General features: G+C 32.6%; 1 protein-coding gene across 2 annotated transcripts in view; it reads left to right on the forward strand.

The window, feature by feature from the left end:
* LOC127709288 (uncharacterized) overlaps nt 1-22,031 on the forward strand; it is a 145,342-nt gene that overhangs the window by 22,714 nt on the left and 100,597 nt on the right. For both annotated transcript variants that reach the window (XM_052214746.1, XM_052214747.1), the window contains exons 11-19: nt 759-896; nt 1,705-1,792; nt 2,801-2,862; nt 3,701-3,838; nt 13,663-13,750; nt 15,063-15,133; nt 16,494-16,631; nt 19,709-19,796; nt 21,891-21,952. In XM_052214746.1, coding sequence (XP_052070706.1) covers nt 759-896; nt 1,705-1,792; nt 2,801-2,862; nt 3,701-3,838; nt 13,663-13,750; nt 15,063-15,133; nt 16,494-16,631; nt 19,709-19,796; nt 21,891-21,952 — 873 coding nt within the window. The remainder of the gene's footprint in view (nt 1-758; nt 897-1,704; nt 1,793-2,800; nt 2,863-3,700; nt 3,839-13,662; nt 13,751-15,062; nt 15,134-16,493; nt 16,632-19,708; nt 19,797-21,890; nt 21,953-22,031) is intronic.

A 22,031-nucleotide genomic window follows, 5' to 3' on the forward strand; every position in this document is an offset into this window, starting at 1 on the left:
AGTGATGAATATAGTTAGGTTGGTTTGTTTTTTTGTGTGATTTATTTTTTAAGGGATAAGACTTTTGAGAATTGAAAATTGGCCTGTAAATAATGTCACTAGATTTTTCATGGAAAATATATGGAAATGTAACTTAAAGCTGTATGTCAACTATTATTCATGTACGGAATGATTGTAAGGTGTACATGTCCATCTGGCAGGATTCATCTGACCTCAACCTCATTTTCATGGATCAATGATAATGTTAAGTTTATGTGATACCTGTAGCAGATCCTTCATCTATCTTAAAGATTTTCAATGTGAAATTCAGTCATGATCAGCAATTCAGGCGAGACATTTTAGCATGTGCACTCATGTTGTTGTGTCTTGTAAAGTTCAAGACTGTAGAACTGGTATATTTTTAGGAAAATCTGGCTTAAATTTAGCTTAAATTTTCAGGAAAGTCAGGCTTAAATTTAGCTTAAATTTTCAGGAAAGTCAGGTCTTTACCACTGATATATTTTGGCAAAGCTCAAGCCATACTTTATTGCATCCAAATATGTTAGAAGTTTTTTTGTACAAATGTATTGTTTTTATCCTAAAACAAGTATACAGATGTACTACTGTTCACGGCAAGTCAAAGCTTAGCATAATAGAAAGTTTTGCAAGGCAAGTTTAGATATACTTTATATTGTTTGTTTTGCCAGGAAAGACTAGTCTATTTTATTCTTCATATTTTTGGCAAGTCTAAAGATATACATTGTCATTTATACTTCTAGGCAAGTATAGGCTGTACCTTGTGTAAATTTATAATACAAGAGATTGACAACTTCATTGTACAGAATCAGTCATCTGCAGCCATCAACGCATCAGTATATAACTTGTGTAGTAAACTACCAGCTCCACTTGACAAACTGGTGAGTAAATTATTGTATTGAAATATAACTTGTGTAATAACTTTACGGCCAAATGAGTTCTCTGGTCATTGAATCAAAGCATTAGTAAATTTTCAGGTCAAATTTTCTTTTAAGAATCTATTATTGATAACTTCATTGTTCATGTACCAAAAATAGAAATAAGGATATGTATCAGCAATTTGTACATTTTCCCTTTTATCCTACTTCCTAATATCTTTAAGATCATGGACAGGACTTCATACTCGAAAATATTAGGCAATGACGTCATGTATCAATGCAGCAATGTCACATGCTCAAGTCCATCCGCATCTATTTATCAATGAAATGCATGCAACTTCATTCATAAAACCAAACAACTATCCAAATGTTTTGTATGCGTGAAAGTAGTTTTACATGGTATTTCATTTTACTACATATTCTAAACCAAAAAAACAAACAAAGTGCCGATAAAAAGAATACTTCATCAGATCGAATATCAGCTCGCCCTAGCAGGCTCCTAGCAAGCTCGCTTGATATTCTTGCTGATAAAGTCAGTATCAAAAACAAAAATGCCATTATTCTATATACCTTGGTTTAATTTTAAAGATGTAGTTCACCATTCACAACATTTTGGTGCACACTTTTAAAAGTATTACTCATTACTTAAAAAGTTTAAGATTCCACATCAACTAACTAATATAGTAATCCTCTATCTACTTTTACTTGTGCTGTTGAAAAATAATGTTGGTATGGAATTAACATAACTATGGTTAAATATAATAAAATTGTTACGTATATCGGTTAATGTTGTTATAATATTCTATTTCAGTGTTACTCATATGCACCAGTTATTGTTAAAGATGTTGTGTCAGGATTTGACCCTGAACTGACTTGTGAAAAAGTGAAGTTGTGTACAAGTAGGTGTTAATTTTACAAATATATTGACTGCATTAATTAGATATAAGAATTAAGCTCAGGCTCTCAAGGCTTATGTTAGTCTCAAATGCTGAGATGAATAGGTTCCTTTTGTGGCATGAATAATAGCAGATAGATTTATATCTTATCCCTCTATTTACCTAGGTCACACACAATTTGTATCTTGGAACATTATAACCAGACTGTCATCCAGTTGTTAGCTATACCTTTTTTTAATTTGCTCTAGATACCATGCAGGTTTCTTTTTTTAGATGAATGTATTTCTTATAGTATATTGGATGTAGCTTTGTTGTGTAGCAACGTGTGGTTCGTTTGATCTCAGTTCTTCATTGGTTAAAATACGATTATGACGTCAAATTTTCTTGCTTTCCTCTGAATTTCCTATTGTGACGGCATGAAAAAAGGCGACCATGCCTGATGACATCACATAGAAAGAACACATCTTTTTGCAGATCATTCAATAAGAAGGAATAAGTTTGCCTGTATATTGTTTGAAAATCATTAGAGAAACAGATTCCACCACCAAATCTCGTGTAATACGATATTTATCCACTCTCGACAGTTAAATTTTAAATATTTAAAACGCTCGGCAAGCCTCGCGTTTTAAATTTGAAAATTTAACTGTCTCGAGTGGATAAATATCGTATCACACTCGATGCAGTGGTAGAATCTATATTAATATTATTAATACTCATTTGATATTACCGGGTTAATATACTGTAAACCAACTTATATTCATGGGCATATTATTATCACAATTTTTGTAGAAAAATAAGTGAGTGATAAGTGGCTTTTTTGGAAATGAGTATAAGCCCTTATCATTCAATTTATTATATTTACATTTCTATTCAACCTAAGATATTGGGGTGAGCAAATCGGGATTCTTGGAGCTTATAGTTTAACATAGAGCAAAAAATGTATTTTAAAGTTGTCATGATTAAAATACTATTAAATTTAATGTTGCTTTAAATTATAATTTTTTTTGGCAGATGACAGTGTAGCAATGACAAAAGATTTCCCTTCTAGTAATATTGAAGAAATCATGATAAAGGTACAGTCAGAACTCTTTTTTGTGGAGTGATTTTATTTGTTGATAAAGATAGATAAATACACACCTATCTCTATAACAAATCAATGATTATGATTGTTCTTAATCCTTATTTCAATAATAGTTTTTAGATTTGAATCCTTAATATTCACTGGGATGCAAAATATCTTTGCCAAGTGTCGTCTTGCAAGAATAAACAAAGAGCTTCAGAAAATGTTTACCGGATAGTGACATACATTGACAAACAATCATTACAGAGCACTTAGAGCCATGATGTTTTTTTTATAATTTCCATGCGTTCCAATTTGATTATTAATCTTTTCCTAACGGTTGTTAAATGATTTGTTATATAAAATTTGTTCCATTCAGTATCAGTAAGTACTTTTTACCTTCCAGCGCATGTTTGTTTACATTCTTTCATCATGGTTTCCCCTCGCACTTGTACTGTGCAGTGGCCGAAGTTCTAAAGAGAGGTCTCCTAGTAAGGTCAATGCAAATTAGTGTACAGGAAGACAATAATTCAATAGCAGTACAATTATGAAGATTTTGATAATATAATGGATTTTCTTCTGCAAGAAGGTTCACGTACACTTGTTTTGTAGTAAAACTTAACCATTCAAGTATCTACAACATATTCAGTTTTATTTTAAATTTGAAGTTTCATATGACTTTAATGGTTATGATTTTGGGTTTAGAATAATATGTTGATAAAAAATTTGAAGCAGGTATATCATATTGAAGAAGTTGTACTTATAATGTACAAAATAATTCAGTTAACCATTTAGATTTAGGACTATTATATTTACTGACATATTGGTCATTTTATGTTTTTTTGTCTCAGGCTGGTCCAGGATGTGCCATATGTAAATTAATTGTGCAGGAAATAGATGCATATATAGCACAGAACAAAACAGTTAATCAGATCAATGCTACTGTATTTGAGTTTTGTGGAAAACTACCTAATGTATTGACGTCTCTGGTGAGTAAATCTGCTCTTAACTTATGAACTCTCTCCTCCACTGAATTTTCTTGTGAGTGAATCAATTCCTTGATGTTTCAATTGTGTATGAATAAACTCCTTGCTCCATTTATACTCCCTGTTACACTAATACACCCTGCTCTGTTGAATTCTTTGGTGAGCTTATCATATCTAAACTTATAAAACTCTCTGCTGCACTTAAATCTCGGGTGAATAAATCAATTCCTAGATGTAGAGCAGTAGGACAAAATAATATGTTTTCCATGCTCTTTTCTTCTTCACCTTTAAAATTCAGCACTCCAACAACATACTGATGATAACCATAGTTGCCAACTGACATGATATTCGCGTGTAATACACGCTTTTTCAACGGTTTACACGCGAGGATTTTGTCACATGGCGTGTACACGCATTTCGCCACTTTACACGCAATTACACGCTTTTTCGTTGTTTTGATTTTTTGGTCGTTAGTGATATCGCGGTTCTCGGGTTTTTTCATTATTAGACAAAAATTACAGAAAATTTCGAAGTAATTGTATCGTCGCCATTGTTTATTTTTCTATATGGACGAACAGCAAAAGCCCTTAAGGTAAGTAGTTTGTGATTAGTTTTTACGATTTTGTGACTTTCTTTCTTTCAAATTCACTTAGGGGAAATGTCGATAGAAATAGCTCGCTTTCAGGACCTGTGCCGTCGTCTAAAGAGCCGATTGCTAATCGAACACGATGTGTACGTACCAAGATAAATTTCAAGATTTACAAATTATATTTGGGAGTTCACGTTTAAATTATCGAGAGACGAGTAACGCATTGTGCACCCTATGTTGCAATCATAACAATACATGTAGCGATTTGATTAAGCATTTAACGTGCTTAATGGTAATCAAATAACAAAATACTTTTCTTTTTCAGTTTCAAATCTAGCCAACAGATTCCCACAGGTCAAAGGGGATGGAAATGTCACGGAACTGTTGGATCAGTTCTCATAGTACCAGCTGTCTTCTGATGAACTACCCAGTTTTGACTAGACAATAGCCTCAGAGACAATAGCAACATATATAGTTCGTTGGGAGCACTGACAAAGATAATAGATGACATTTTAGATGACAAAAAAACGTTATGACACTCATTCAAAGCTTGATCAAGCTATTTAAGTTCAGCCAAATATAAATTCTGACTGTGAGAGAACTTTTTCAACTATAAAGAAATCTACACTGAATTCTGATCAGAACTCGACAATCATATATTGTGTGCCTTGTTATCAAGTAAATGTAATCAAACTGGCAGTTGTTTTGAATATGTGCCTAAGCCTAGTGTGTTGCTTTAAAAGCAGCACTACAGACCACTGTTAAATAAAATAAATGTTTACTCTAGAATATTGTTTTTATTATATATTAACAAATTTGTATAATCATGATAATGTGAAATTATGAACATTGTTCATATAAAAAAAGTCTGCATCTTCGTCGCGCGTTTTTACACGCTTTTTGACATGTCATGTCATGTCATGACATTATTTCTCATTGTCAGAGGTTGGCAAGTATGATGATAACATGCCTGGCACTGATTTTGCTATGCCGCACGTGCATGGGATCTAATTTCTATTTAGGCCAAAATAAATTAATAGTGTGTTTCCTATTTCATCTCCAAAAAAAATTAGGTAGGGTAGGTAGGTAAAACATTTTATTTTATGAAAACATGGTATTTTTTTTCTATTGATGACAGTAGAAAGAAGTTCCAAATCAAATCGTTTGATGTGCCTGCTTCTTTAATATTTAGAATAGTACTTAAATCTACAGCTTTTTTTATTTTCTGTTTTAGTTCTTTGTCAGAAATATGAAAATAAACTTTAATGAAAATTTTATGCTTTTCAATGGTCGTAATAGGAATATGTTCTTGCCGATTTATTATCTTAAACCAAAAATGGCAGTGAAATATCTGGCATGGTATGTTATTATGTTGATAATGGGCCTCGTTGAACCTTCATAACAATGAAATGACACACAGGGTATACATGTGGGAGCAGATAAGTACCCCTTGAAAACACTGTGAACCGATGCTAAGCAGTTGTTAATTAGGATTTTTCGAGGGATAATACTCTGCCCTTGCACCCTCTTTATTTAATATACAGATGTGTTTTGATGTTTGACAGAATGTGATCTTGATTGAAGAGTGGGTGGTTCTGACAATATTAAAATTCCAGGTTTTGAGAATGTGAAATTGTTGTCTTAATCTACTGGTCAAATAAATCAGAGACATATAATACAATTGTATTATATGTCTCTGGTCAAATAAATTGCAGATATAAATATGGCAAATTTCTTTTTAATTTCTTGTATAAATTGTTATGGGACCAGCCAGAGAAATTAACTGACAAATACAGTCTGTCCAACCTGAAATGATTCTGACTTTTGGTCCAAAGAAGAACAGGTACAAGACGAGATTTTGTTAATATCTGTATATATACTGAATACACTAATCATTATGTATACAAATATTTAAAAAATCTCACTTGTACCTGTTCAAAGAAGTTCCATTGTAACATTGTTCTTGGGTAAAAGGAATATTTGTATGAATCTTTAGTGGTCTGTATAAGAATAAATCTGTGAATGTTGCCTTGTTCTTGTGTCGGATTGTGTAAGTAGATCTGTCGGGTATATGGCTACAAGATGGTGTATGATTTTGTAGAAGAAGATGATGCGTGTTCTTATTCACCTTTTCTCAAGAGTTGTCCAATTTAGTGTTTGCAGCATTTCTGTGACTAAGCTTGTGTTGTGGTATCTGTTGCATGTGTAAGATTGAGAATGGAAATGGGGAATGTGTCAAAGAGACAACAACCCAACCAAAGAGCAGAAAACAGCCTAAGGCCACCAATGGGTCTTCAACACAGAGTGAAAATCCCGCACCCTGAGGCGGGCTTCAGCTTGGCCTAAACAAAAATTTGCACTAGTTCAGTGAAAATGGACGTCACACTAAACTCCAAAACATATAAATGAACTAAAATTAAAAAAACATACAAGACTAACAAAGGCCAGTGGTACCTAGCTGCTCTGCGCTGGACCATCTCAAGTTGGTGTGTTTGTGATTTATTTTTTATGCCCCACCGAGGGGCATTATGTTTTTCGGTATGTGCTTCCGTTCGTCCGTTCGTCCGTCCGTTCGTCCATTTCTTCTGTACAGCTTCAGGTTAAAGTTTTTGGTTAAAGTTTTTGGTCAAGGTAGTTTTTGATGAAGTTGAAGTCCAATGAACTTGAAACTTAGTACAGATGTTCCCTATGATATGATCTTTCTAATTTTAATGCCAGATTAGAGTTTTGACCCCAATTTCACTGAACATAGAAAATGATAGTGCGAGTGGGGCATCCGTGTACTATGGACACATTCTTGTTTAGTGAATGAATGGCATAGTGTATAATGTGTGTAACAGTCTTCCAGGTGCACTTTAAGATTCTGTATGGAGTATAAGAATGATACTATTCAGATCTTTTGTGATAAATTATCTGTTCCACTGAATTTTCTTATGAGAAAATCAGTGCTATGGTGAATAACTTTTGAAATAATCTCTAAGCTCCTTGCAGCTGTCCTGAATTATTGATCAGCTTCCCTCAATAAGTGTAAATAACCTTCCTGTTTCACTAAATATAAAATAATGAGTGATACATTTTGTGAACCTTTGAAATAAATTATCTGATCCTATAAATATACTCCACAGTGAGTAAAGTTTTCCCTAAAAAACTGCTCCAATGAATACTGTGGTGATATGAAGCTCAGTTCCACAGTTTATTACATTTTTACACTTGCTGCTCAACTGAATTCTCTAGTGAACTATTTAGTTCTGAAGAGCATAACTTATGCAATAAACTCCCTACATCATTGAATTCTCCAGTGATCTAGTTTATAGTACTGAAGAATAATTTATGTAATTTACTCTTTGCTTCACTGATTTCTCTAGTGAAAATCTAAAACTCAGTGCTTTAAAAGAGCATAACGTATATAATTTACTCCCTGCTCCACTGAATTTTCTAGCAAACAAGTCAGTGCTGTAGAGCATAACATATGTAACTAAATCCCTGCTCCACTGAATTATCAAGTGAACTAGTTATTTCTGAAGAGATAACTTATGTAATGTACTCTTTGCTCCACTGATTTCTCTAGTGAAGAACTTGTTGCTAAAGAGCATAACATATGTAATTAACTCCCTGCATCACTGAATTCTGTAGTGAACTTGTCAGTGCTAGGAGCATAACTAATGTAACAAACTCAGTGCTCTTCTGAATTCTGAGAGCATGACTTATGTAATACATTTCCTGTCCACGGAATTTCTTTTGTGAACTAGCTAGTTCTGTAGAGCATGACTTAAGTAATACACTTCCTGTCCACTGAATTCTCTTATGAACTAGTTAGTTCTGAAGAGCATAACTTATGTAATAAACTTCCTGTCCACTGAGTTCTCTTGCAAACTAGTTAGTTCTGTAGAGCATAACTTATGTAATAAACTTCCTGTCCACTGAATTCTCTTATGAACTAGTTATTTTTAAAAAGCATAACTTATGTAAAACACTTCCTGTCCACTGAATTCTCTGGTGAACTAGTTTGTTCTGAAGAGCATTACTTATGTAATAAACTTCCTGTCCACTGAATTCTCTTATGAACTAGTTATTTCTGAAAAGCATAACTTATGTAATAAACTTCCTGTCCACTGAATTCTCTGGTGAACTAGTTAGTTGTGTAGAGCATAACTTATGTAATAAGCTTCCTCCTTCACTGAATTCTCTTGTGAACTAGTTAGTTCTTAAGAGCATAACTTATGTAATACACTTCCTGTCCACTGAATTCTCTTGTGAACTAGTTAGTTCTGTAGAGCATGACTTATGTAATATGCTTCCTGTCCACTGAGTTTTCGTGTGAACTAGTTAGTTCTGTAGAGCATGACCTATGTAATATGCTTTCTGTCCACTGAATTCTCTTGTGAACTAGTTAGTTCTGTAGAACATGACTTAAGTCATACACTTCCTGTCCACTGAATTCTCTTATGAAGTAGTTAGTTCTGAAGAGCATAACTTATGTAATACACTTCCTGTCCACTGAATTCTCTGGTGAACTAGTTTGTTCTGAAGAGCATAACTTATGTAATAAACTTCCTGTCCACTGAATTCTCTTATGAACTAGTTATTTCTGAAAAGCATAACTTATGTAATAAACTTCCTGTCCACTGAATTCTCTGGTGAACTAGTTAGTTCTGTAGAACATGACTTATGTAATACATTTCCTGTCCACTGAATTCTCTTGTGAACTAGTTAGTTCTGTAGAGCATGACTTAAGTAATACACTTCCTGTCCACTGAATTCTCTTGTGAACTAGTTAGTTCTGTAGAGCATGACTTATGTAATATGCTTCCTGTCCACTGAGTTTTCGTGTGAACTAGTTAGTTCTGTAGAGCATGACCTATGTAATATGCTTTCTGTCCACTGAATTCTCTTGTGAACTAGTTAGTTCTGTAGAACATGACTTAAGTCATACACTTCCTGTCCACTGAATTCTCTTATGAAGTAGTTAGTTCTGAAGAGCATAACTTATGTAATACACTTCCTGTCCATTGAATTATCTAGTGAACTAGTTAGTCCTGTAGAGCATGATTAATGTAATTAACTTCCTGTCAACTGAATTCTCTTATGAACAGGTTATTTCTGAAATGCATAACTTATGTAATAAACTTCTTGTCCACTGAATTCTCTGGTGAACTAGTTAGTATGTAGAGCATGACTTATGTAAAATGCTTCCTGTCCACTGAGTTTTCGTGTGAACTAGTTAGTTCTGTAGAGCATGACCTATGTAATATGCTTCCTTTCCACTGAGTTGTCTTGTGAACTAGTTCGTTCTGTAGAGCATGACTTAAGTAATACACTTCCTGTCCACTGAATTCTCTTATGAAGTAATTAGTTCTGAAGAGCATTACTTATGTAATACACTTCCTGTCAACTGAATTCTCTTGTAAACTAGTTAGTTCTGAAGAGCATAACTTATGTAATAAACTTCCTGTCCATTGAATTCTCTGGTGAACTAGTTAGTTCTTAAGAGCATAACTTATGTAATAAGCTTCCTGTCCACTGAATTCTCTTGTGACCTAGTTAGTTCTTAAGAGCATAACTTATGTAATAAGCTTCATGCTTCACTGAATTCTCTTGTTAACTAGTTAGTTCTTAAGAGCATAACTTATGTAATAAGCTTCCTGCTTCACTGAATTCTCTTGTGAACTAGTTAGTTGTGTAGAGCATAACTTATGTAATAAGCTTCCTCCTTCACTGAATTCTCTTGTGAACTAGTTAGTTCTTAAGAGCATAACTTATGTAATACACTTCCTGTCCAATGAATTCTCTTGTGAACTAGTTAGTTCTGTAGAGCATGACTTATGTAATAAGCTTCCTGCTTCACTGAATTCTCTTGTGAACTAGTTAGTTCTTAAGAGCATAACTTATGTAATAAACTTCCTGTCCACTGAATTCTCATGTGAACTAGTTAGTTCTTAAGAGCATAACTTATGTAATAATCTTCCTGTCCACTGAATTCTCTTGTGAACTAGTTAGTTCTTAAGAGCATAACTTATGTAATAAGTTACTGTCCACTGAATTCTCTTGTGAATTAGTTAGTTCTTAAGAGCATAACTTATGTAATGAGCTTCCTGTCCACTGAATTGTCTTGTGAATTAGTTAGTTCTGAAGAGCATAACTTATGTAATAAGCTTCCTGTCCACTGAATTCTCTTGTGAACTAGTTAGTTCTGTAGAGCATAACTTATGTCATAAGCTTCCTGCTTTACTGAATTCTCTTGTGAACTAGTTAGTTGTGTAGAGCATAACTTATGTAATAAGCTTCCTGTCCACTGAATTATCTTATGAACTAGTTAGTTGTGTAGAGCATAACTTATGTAATAAGCTTCCTGTCCACTGAATTCTCTTGTGAACTAGTTAGTTGTGTAGAACATAACTTATGTCATAAGCTTCCTGTCCACTGCATTCTCTTGTGAACTAGTTAGTTGTGTAGAGCATAACTTATGTAATAAGCTTCCTGTCCACTGAATTCTCTTATGAACTAGTTAGTTGTGTAGAGCATAACTTTGGTAATAAGTTTCCTGCTTTAGTGAATTCTCTTGTGAACTAGTTAGTTGTGTAGAGCATAACTTATGTAATAAGCTTCCTGTCCACTGAATTCTCTTGTGAACTAGTTAGTTGTGTAGAGCATAACTTATGTAATAAGCTTCCTGTCCACTGAATTCTCTTGTGAACTAGATAGTTGTGTAGAGCATGACTTATGTAATAAGTTTCCTGCTTTACTGAATTCTCTTGTGAACTAGTTAGTTGTGTAGAGCATGACTTATGTAATAAGCTTCCTGGTTCACTGAATTCTCTTGTGAACTAGTTAGTTCTTAAGAGCATAACTTGTGTAATAAACTTCCTGTCCACTGAATTCTCTTGTGAATTAGTTAGTTTTTAAGAGCATAACTTATGTAATAAGCTTCCTGTCCACTGAATTCTCTTGTGAACTAGTTAGTTCTTTAGAGCATAACTTATGTAATAAGCTTCCTGTCCACTGAATTCTCTTGTGAACTAGTTAGTTCTTAAGAGCATAACTTATGTAATAAGCTTCCTGTCCACTGAATTCTCTTGTGAACTAGTTAGTTTTTAAGAGCATAACTTATGTCATAAGCTTCCTGTCCACTGAATTCTCTTGTGAACTAGTTAGTTGTGTAGAGCATAACTTATGTAATAAGCTTCCTGTCCACTGAATTGTCTTGTGAACTAGTTAGTTGTGTAGAGCATAACTTATGTAATAAGCTTCCTGTCCACTGAATTCTCTTGTGAACTAGTTAGTTGTGTAGAGCATGACTTATGTAATAAGCTTCCTATCCACTGAATTCTCTTGTGAACTAGTTAGTTGTGTAGAGCATGACTTATGTAATAAACTTCCTGCTTTACTGAGTTCTCTTGTTATCTAGTGTAGTGATGAAAAGCAATTCTTCTGTAAAGAATTCACTTCGTCACTGAATTATCTCTGTAAAAGAATTCTTAGCCATCATAGATATATATATATAACATTGTCATTACAAGGCCTTTACAATGCACCATAGGTTTTGTCCCTTGGGTCGTGCCCATACTCTTTTATATTGCAAAATATGGTAAATATATCAAAACTGTTCAGACCCCCAACCCCTAAACCATAAATTATCTGAAGTGCCACAATGGGACCATTTGAACCCACTTTAAAGGTTTTGAACTTAGGGTGTCATGTCCCACCCTTTTTATAACATAAACTGTTATCCACATCTGATCAAGTTCAAACTCTTCTGATAAAATGAATTGTTTAAATTTTTTCATAACTGATCAGATCTCCACTCCTTAACCTCATTTATTCTAAACTGACATGTCCTGGACCTTTTTAATGCACCAAAAATCTTTTCCTGGTGATATCTACGGGGATAAGTCATGCCCTGACCAAGGATCTGGAATTTTTTCACATAATTTCGGTCATTTTGAGATAACTTAAAAGTTATTGCCTTCATTCAAAAAAAAATTGTGGAAAACACACTAGATTCATAGCATCAGCTAACTTGTTTTGACTGTTTCATTGCATTTACTTCATGAATTTTCTTACCATTTATCTAAAAATGTTCAAGAACAGTTAAGGGAAGGCAACATTTTTAATATAAAACGATTTGACTCAAAATGGTAAATTTCTCTGACATTGCTAACATTTCTTTTGATTTTGAAGATGAAATTAAACCTGAAGTGTTGGGCCAATACAAAAGTACGAGTAATTCCCAAATCATTTCTGGGATTCGGTTTGTTTATCAAATTGATAGGAAATCACTCACTTTTTAAATTTTTTTTTACCTTTAAAAGTGTTTGAATATTACAGATAATAGTTGCACTTGTTTTATTTAGCATGAAATCATTTTGCATTTTACGATTAAGTGTCTAATCTGCTGAAGAGAATTTCACGCATGCGTATTACATATATAGTTAATAAAACATGTGTGTTACTCGTGAAAAATACTTTTTTCTACGGAAATTAAATTAAGTTTTAATTTTTAGATCAGAATTGACGATTGTCTTTGCTGAAAACTAATTAAATAATGAAGACAGTTGTCATGGAATTTTATTTTTTTTATGATATTAGTTCCGAGCTTATGATCAATGTCAGGTGTGAATTAAAAACACAGGTAAAAAGTGAATAGACAATATTTCCCGGAGGCATTGATATAGTTATTAGGAGGGCCCTCAGGATTATCATACTATACTGGAGTGGCAGTTTTATTACAGGAAAGGGATAACAAAACAAAAACAAGTGCAAAATGGCGATGAAGAAACCCAATCTTTACGAAATGACCGAAATTGTTTCTGTAAAAATATAAAATTTGTCCTAAATCCCAATTTGTCGTTTAGGACAAATAGATTTCAGATTTGGTCATGTCTGGCAAATATGACTGTTTCCGGACCCTTGGCCCTGACCCATCATATCATAAACTATTAAATACATAGAACATCTCTACCCATTATTCTTATTTGCCATTACAACATTTTTTCCAGAATTATAATTTGGTTGTTCCTTTCCCGACTTGAGTTACTTTAATAAATGAAGAGGGGACATGTTTTGGTTCAGTAAGACAGTACTTTAGTTAAATTTTTGAGTTGAGAACCGATATTTTTTCTACGTTGAGTACTAATATTTTCATGTTAAGTTATTGCTATAACTCAGTTTTCATGGAGAACGAAAATTTCTGCATTCTTATATCAACATATCCAAACATTAAACCATTCATTTATTTCAGTGTATGACATATGCACCAATTATAGTTAATGATGTTGTATTAGGATTTGATCCAGAGAAGACATGTGAAAAAGTCAAACTATGTACAAGTAAGTTTTATATTTTATGGAGTATTATAATAAAAACGTGTATCAGTGAATTAGTAGCTACTTTTAAGTTATTAGTTTTTTTATTACTGGTTGAAGGGAGACAACTATGTTATTAAAATGACATAATGCATTCATATAAAAAAGAAGATGTGGTATGATTGCCAATGAGACAACTCTCCACAAGAGACCAAATGACAATGAAATTAACAACTTTTGGTCACCGTACGGCCTTCAACAATGAGCAAAGCCCATACCTCACAGTCAGCTATAAAAGGTCCGGAAATGACAATGTAAAACAATTCAAACGAGAAAACTAACGGCCTAAATTATGTACAAAAAATGAACGAAAAACAAATATGTAACACATAAACAAACGACAACCACTGAATTACAGGCTCCTGACTTGGGACAGGCACATACATACAGAATGTGGCGGGGTTAAACATGTGAGCGGGATCCCAACCCTCCCCCTAACCTGGGACAGTGGTGTAACAGAACAACATAAGAGCGAACTATAAAAATCAGTTGAAAGAGGCTTAACTCATCAGATGGATAAAAATACAAATACTACAAATACAAGTGGACGTGGCCGGGTACTTGTACATCCAAACAACAAAAAGACACTAAGTACAGATCTGGGAGTACTGACAGCTAGATCAAAGCCACTAACAACTAATAAAAAAAATCATGCATCTAAGACTAAATTATCAATCCGTACTCATCCAACATCCAATGGATTTAGTGTAAAGACATCATAAACAGTCAGAGAAAAACATGACCTTGTGCAATGCCAAGATACAGGTATTGACAGATTGTAGATCCATAAATGTGTATATGTATATAACAATAACATTTAGTTTGCTTTTATTTACTGATAACAAAATCAATATTAGTACCAATAAAAACAATATTTATTGATCTAATTACAGTGTTGAATTGGTAACCTTTTAGAATAAGTTTATTTAAAGGATCGATAAGTTTACCTTGTATATTTTTTACATACATACTATAAAGTTATGACATGCCATTCAGAATTGTTTAATATGAAAAATTCATATAAAATTTGTGCCATTAATTATAAATTTCCTAACAAATATCTTGCCCCTGGTTTCCTATTAAATGTAACATTGTGATATTTGCTCCATATAGTAATTATCAAGCACCTCATATTGATATGTTTGTCGTCAGTGAAGTTAATATTCTTTTAGGAACTGAAAATAAGACAATAAAAAACAGTGTAGTAGCAAAACCGCTAGTCTAGATTTTATGCAAATTTGAATGATGTTTTTAAAAGACAAATGTATATTTCTAGATGACAGTATTTCATGGTCACCTAGATTTGAGTCAAAAAAGATTGAAGAGAAGATCAAGGAAAAAGTTGAGGTAAAATAAGTTGTTGTATTTTCCTCGTCTTAAAGGCATTTTCTTGTCTAAATAACTATGTTATTAGTGATTATGGTTAAATTAGGCAGAATCTCCAGATGTGTATCAAAAATGATCAATTCTATTCTGTTTAATTTGTGTTGACTGTATTTACTAATAATAGATGTGTTCAATCAGCTACATCTTATTAGATACTGTTTTTAAAAATTCCTGTGTATAACTTTTACCTATATATCAAACTTATGACCTAACTCCTTGATGTATAAATCATTTCTCAATATGATACCAAAACCATTAAACTGTGTTTAAATACAGATAGTACAAAAATGTACTTGTCATTCTTATTTATACAATAAATATCAACTTTCTTGTATGAGGCTTAGAAATTAGGAAGGTTTGTTGGTATTCAAAGCCCTTCAGCATTTTCATTGTGAATACAAAATATGTTGATGTTTTCGTGAATTGTGGATGAAGTCCAAATTGGCTTGCAGTACAGTGATGTTGTTCCGATGGGTTGGCTGGAAAAAGGTACCTTATATGAATAATCAGTTACTACTACAGTTCAATCCAGATCCCTGAAACCTCACAGAAAGACAGAAAGATTGCACACATGTTGAACTTGTGCACCTGCTGGAATTGTTTATGGAAATTTTTCCTAAATTTTCGGACTTTGTCTTTTTTCTGCAAATATTAACAACAGATGATACCAATTTTGTGTAATCAACTCCTTTAACAGTTTTTACAGTAGACCCTTGAAACTTGACAGGAAGATTGCACATATATTGGAGCTGTGCACCAGCTATTATGGAATTGTTTCAGGATTTTTTTCCATTGTCCAGATTTGGAAACTTTGTCATTTTTTTTAGCAAAATTTTCTAATGATGTAAAAAAGATTTTCAACCATGGTCTTTGGAATTTTACAATAATTTTGCTAACCTATTAAGTGGTGAACCTTCCAATATGGAGCTGTTTTTTTCTCATTTTCACCATTTCATTTTATATTTAAATGTTCAGTAAAGACAATTCTACATTGTTTAAGAAACATTCTATGCAACCAAGCCATTTAAGTGTTTAAGAAACATTCTACTCAACAAAGACATTTTAGCCTTTGATCTATTTTTCTGCTATGGATCTAATATTGTTTTATACTGCAGCTATATAAACATGGCTGCAATAATCGCCATAAAAATGGTAACATACAAAGAAAATCTTATTTAAGTTATTAAACATCCCTGAATGATCCATTGATTGTGAAGATTGTACATAATTATTCATATGTTCTGACAAGTCCTGCAGTATGAACTTTATCATTGATATTTCTAGATAAGTACAATACATATTTTATTGTTTATATTTCCAGGCAAGTCCAGGCTGTACTTTGTGTAAATTTATAGTACAAACCATTAGCAACTACACTACCCAGAATCAGTCAGCTGCAGCCATTAATGCTTCAGTATATAACTTGTGTAATGAACTCCCAGCTCTACTAAAAAATCTGGTAAGTGAAATAAAGTAAATGTTTGGTTGTATTCAAAATTTTTATATAGAAATAAATGAGCCAATTTACTATACAAATAAAGATGTACTGCTATTTTACTATACATAAAGGTGTACAATGCCGTTTTAATTTACGTAAAGGTTTTCTCAGACATTTTACTGAACAAAGAAAGGTGTTTACTGTCATTTTACTATAGATAAAGTGCATTTTACTATACACATATGTGTACACATCCAAATTTTGCTCCCATGAATTTCATGTGAATCTTATTTCACATGAATTTCGAGTTAATTTCACATGAAAGCTCAATTTACATTAAATTCAGGTGAAAAATTTGAAGTGAATCAGCATTTCATCTGAAATTCACGTGAAATTTTTCCCGTGAATTTCATATGTAAGCTTGATTTAAAATGTAATTTCATGTGAACAAAATTTGCGTGTTATTATGCAACTAAAGGTGTACACAGTCATTGAACTATAAAAATGATAGTGTATAAATGATTTATATAATTCTTCTGGTATCCTACGTCTATTTATTATAAATTATAATAATTCTCTCCTATTATGAGTAATAGGATAAATATATTTTATATGTGCTTATACCTTGCAAGTTCCTCATGCCCGTCAGATAGTTTTCATCTGACCTCTGCCTCATTTCATGGATCAGTGAACAAGGTTAAGTTTTCGTGGTCAAGTCCATATATCAGATACTATAAGCAGTAGGTCTTCTATATTTGGTGTATGTAATGATTGTAAGGTGTACATGTCCAACTGGCTGGTGTCATGTGACCTTGACCTCATTTTCATGGTTCAGTGGTTAAAGTTAAGTTTTTGTGTTTTGGTCTTTTTTTCTAATACTATATGCAATAGGTCAACTATATTTGGTGTATGGAAATATTTTACCATGTACATGTAAGTCTGGAAAGGTTTTATTTGACCTTGACCTCATTTTCACGGTTCATTGCTCAGTGTTTAGTTTTTATACGACTGCAAAAAAAATTTGCGGGCGTATATTGGTATGACGTTGGCGTCGTCGTCGTCCGAAGACACATTGGTTTTGCAATCTAACTTTAGTTTAAGTGAATGGATCTCTATGAAATTTTACCATAAGGTTCAATACCACAAAAGGAAGGTTGGGATTGATTTTTGGGGGTGATGGTACCAACAGTTAAGGAATTAGGGGCCAAAAATAAGCATTTTTGTAACTTCCAGACATAACTTGTGTGTTAGTGTATGGATCTCTCTGACATTGTACCACAAGGTTCCATATCACAAAGGGAATGCTGGGATTGATTTTGGGGGTAATTTCCTCAAAATTTTAGGAATTAGGGGCCAAAAAAGGGGCAAAAAACAAGCATTTTTCTAGTTTCATGACAATAACTTGTGTGTAAGTGTATGGATCTTTATGAAATTGTACTACAAGGTTCCATATCACAAAGGAAAAGCTGGAATTGAGTTTGGGGGTAATTGCCCAAAACGTTTAGGAAAAAGGGGCCAAAAATAAGCATTTTTCTAGTTTCCAGGAAATAACTTGTGTTCAAGTGTATGGATCTCTCTGAAATTGTACTGCAAGGTACCATACCACAAAGGGAAGGCTGGGATTGATTTTGGGGGTAATTGCCTCAAAATTTTAGGAATTAGGGGCCAAAAAGGGGCAAAAAACAAGCATTTTTCTAGTTTCAGGACAATAACTTGTGTGTAAGTGTATGGATCTTTATGAAATTGTACTACAAGGTTCCATATCACAAAGGGAAAGCTGGGTTTGAGTTTGGGGGTAATTGCCCTAAATGTTTAGGAATTTGAGGCCAAAAAGGGTCCAAAAAACAAGCATTTTTCTAGTTTCCAGACAATAACTTGTGTTCAAGTGTATGGATCTCTTTGAAATTGTACTGCAAGGTACCATACCACAAAGGGAAGGCTGGGATTGAGTTTGGGGGTGATGAATCATAAGGGGGTTCAAAAAATTTGGGGGGGGGGATTTTTTTTTCCCTTTTTTTCTTTAAAATTTTCTGTTTTAAGTTGGTTATTTCTGATTTATATATAAAAGCAAATAATAATGATATGGTTTGAATAGGTAAATTAAATGTTTTTAAGTTCTTAGACCACATTCATTCCGTGTCAGAAACCTATGCTGTGTCAAATATTTAATCACAATCCAAATTCAGTGCTGTATCAAGCTTGAATGTTGTGTCTATACTTGCCCTAACTGTTCAGGGTTCGACATCTGCAGTCGTATCAAGCTGTGCCCAGCGGAGCATTTTATTGTGATTTGGTCTTTTCTGTTTTTCTTAAATTATAACCAATTGGTCAACTATATTTGTTGTATGGAATGATTGTAAGGTGTATATGTCTGTCTGGCAGGTATCATCTGACCTTGACCTCATTTTCATGGTTCAATGGTCAATGTTAAGATTTCCTGGTTAAGTTTGTTTCTTCGATACTATAAGCAATAGGTCAACTATACTTAATGCATAGATTGATTGTATGGTGTACATGTTTGTCTGGCATGGTTCATCTGACCTTGACCTTATTTTCATGGTTCATTGGTCAGTGTTTAGTTTTCCTGTTTAAGTCTGTTTCTTAGAAACTATAGGCAATAGGTCAACTATATTTGGTGTATTGAATGATTGTAAGGTGTACATGTATTTCCGGTTGGGTTTACCTTGACCTCATTTTCTTGGATCATGGTAAGTTTATGTGATACTTTCAGTAAAGCTTTATATTTATGACTATCAACATAAAATCAATGGTCAGTAAAGAAGGAGAGACATTTCAGCGTGTGCACTCTTGTTTCAAATACTTTTTAAGTCAAAATTTGTCTTGGTTTTCTTTTCTTAGTCAACCTCAAAGCAATCATGCCTTTTTTCTATGAAAATTAAGACGATGACTTGGAATAATAAAACTAAACATTTAAAACTGAAATTTAAAACTGAAGGATGAAACAATATATGTACAATGGCATAAAAATATAAAAAAATTAAGCCTCACTTTTCTTCCTATTTCTAAACCTTGTAAAAATAAACTTTAAAAATTTTGTGACAATATCAATGACCTTAATTTCTTTTATTTTATTTCAGTGTACAACTTATGCACCAATTATTATAAATGATATTACAGCAGGTTTTGATCCTGAACAGACTTGTGAAAAGGTTAAACTTTGTACAAGTAAGTAATATAATTACAACCATTACGTTTCATGTGTGTACCAAATTTTCATGAAATTAAAAAATTCTGTATTTATTTTATTAAGAGATTAAAAAAAAAAAGATATTAAAACCAAAATTGATTATGAAGCAAGCTGGATTACCTTAGCAATATTGATTTCAATAGCAATCAATTATCTGAGATAAAATGTAAATGAATTGAGCAGTTTGCAGAAAATTATTTGAACACTTGTATGGTTTTTGTCGTAAGATTTTGTAAATTTTATTTTGTTGAAGATTGAATCAAATACTTCAAATACTTCAAATGATTTTGAAATGAGGAAATAAATGATTAGGCCTTCATTTTGGTTTTCCAAATTTGAAAATCACAAAGTGTTGATTGATGTAATAATTATCATATATCAGTTAGTTATAAAATTTTAGGGTATGGGATATCTTCCATAGTAATAAAAGGCGATATGAGTATCTATACTTCAATGAGACATCAAGCTAACACTGTAGTTAAACTAAAATAAAAGACCTTGAACATATCTGAAACTGAAAATGCAGGTCAACCTTTTTTTTTCGGTTCAAATTTTAGAGGTTTATTTTACATATTTTGTTCATATATACTATAACACATACATGTACCACTGAGATTCCTACAAATATTCACTTTTGTATATGTTAATTATATACATATTTATCATTAATTATATATCTGTTTAAGGTCTAAATTATAATCCATAGAATTTTTTAATAATTTGCCAAAATGTAGTTTATATCATGCTTTTTAAAAAAAATTTATAAAAAGAATGGGTCATCTACCTTAAAGCAATGCCCTCTTATTGTTCTATTCACACTACTTTTTATTAATGAATGTCATGAACCCCAGCTATATATGTAATTAGAAATCAATTATAGCTAATGTGCTCCTATACACAGGAGGAAGATGAATAGAAAGAAGTTAGTGTGTTTCCTTTCATTGCAATATCTAGAGCATACAGATTTGATTTAAAGCTTTTACATTTAAGTGACATTAAACTTATTCTCTCCAAGAGAAATGTATTAAAAGGTTCAAATTGTTTTAAAATGATTTTCATCAGATAATTTATATTTGCCCACGGCAAATCTTTTAATCAGGGCAGAGATATGTCAAGGATTTGTATAGTTATATCACATCCTTGGATAAGTCAAGCTTGACTGGCTTCAATTTTCTGGGGTACAATTAACAAGACAATTCTCTCGAACTGTTACTTTTCAATCAAATGTAATGTTTTGATAGCTGTCATCGGCATGGTAGTTAAGCAAATCCTAAGTTTTGACTTTTCCATTGTTTACCTTTTCAAAAGGAAAAAGCTGATAAAACCAAATGTATATTTGACTTCTAAATACCGGACACAATACCGGTAAAAAATACGGGTGAAAACAGGTCATTTTTAGAAATCCTGTGTGAAAGGGGAAGTTCACGGGTATAACCTGCAGAATACAGGTCAGTTGACAGGCATGCTTGAAAGGTCAACATACAGTTTTCAACACTAGACAAGTGTGTATAATATATGTTATGCTTTTAAATCGCTAGAGATGTATAAAAGTTTGGAATACATTTAACTTGCATATCAACATTTAATTCTTGAAAGAACAAACTTTAATAGCTCACACTGTGCAGTATGGGTTTTGCGCATTGTTGAAGGCCACATAGTGACCTACACTTGCTTTTTTGGCGAGTGAATCTTGGTTTGAAATCCAAATTGTTTCATTTTAACATATCTCACTGCACAAACTTTGAAAGATTTAAGCCAAACTAAAACTATTTCATTTCCATGGATCTAGTTTTGCATCAAAATAAAGCTTAATTGTTATAACTTTTTCAATTTAAAAAAAAATACTAATGTAATAGAGGTATTGAGCTCTCCATGCTCACCTGAAACTACATTTAATATTCATAGGTCATCTGGAACAAAAATATTTTTATATATTGAAAGACATTTTACTACAACTACAAGATTCCATGTAAAATGAAGTTTATGATCTCTATCTTGGTTGACTTTGATCTATACTTTCAATAATCATACTGGTAAATATTTTTATGAATAATATTTTTTTTCAATTTTAGATGGAAGTTTATCATATGAAGAAGTTACACTAGAATCTATAAAAGAACTGGAAAATATAAAGGTAAATAAGTCAATGTTCCTTGTAGGGGACACCCTTTTTTAACCTTCCAGCATTCTAAAATCAAGCAGTAGACTAGACT

This window comes from Mytilus californianus, unplaced genomic scaffold, assembly GCF_021869535.1.
Source record: "Mytilus californianus isolate M0D057914Y unplaced genomic scaffold, xbMytCali1.0.p SCAF_7, whole genome shotgun sequence".
Lineage (NCBI taxonomy): Eukaryota > Metazoa > Mollusca > Bivalvia > Mytilida > Mytilidae > Mytilus > Mytilus californianus.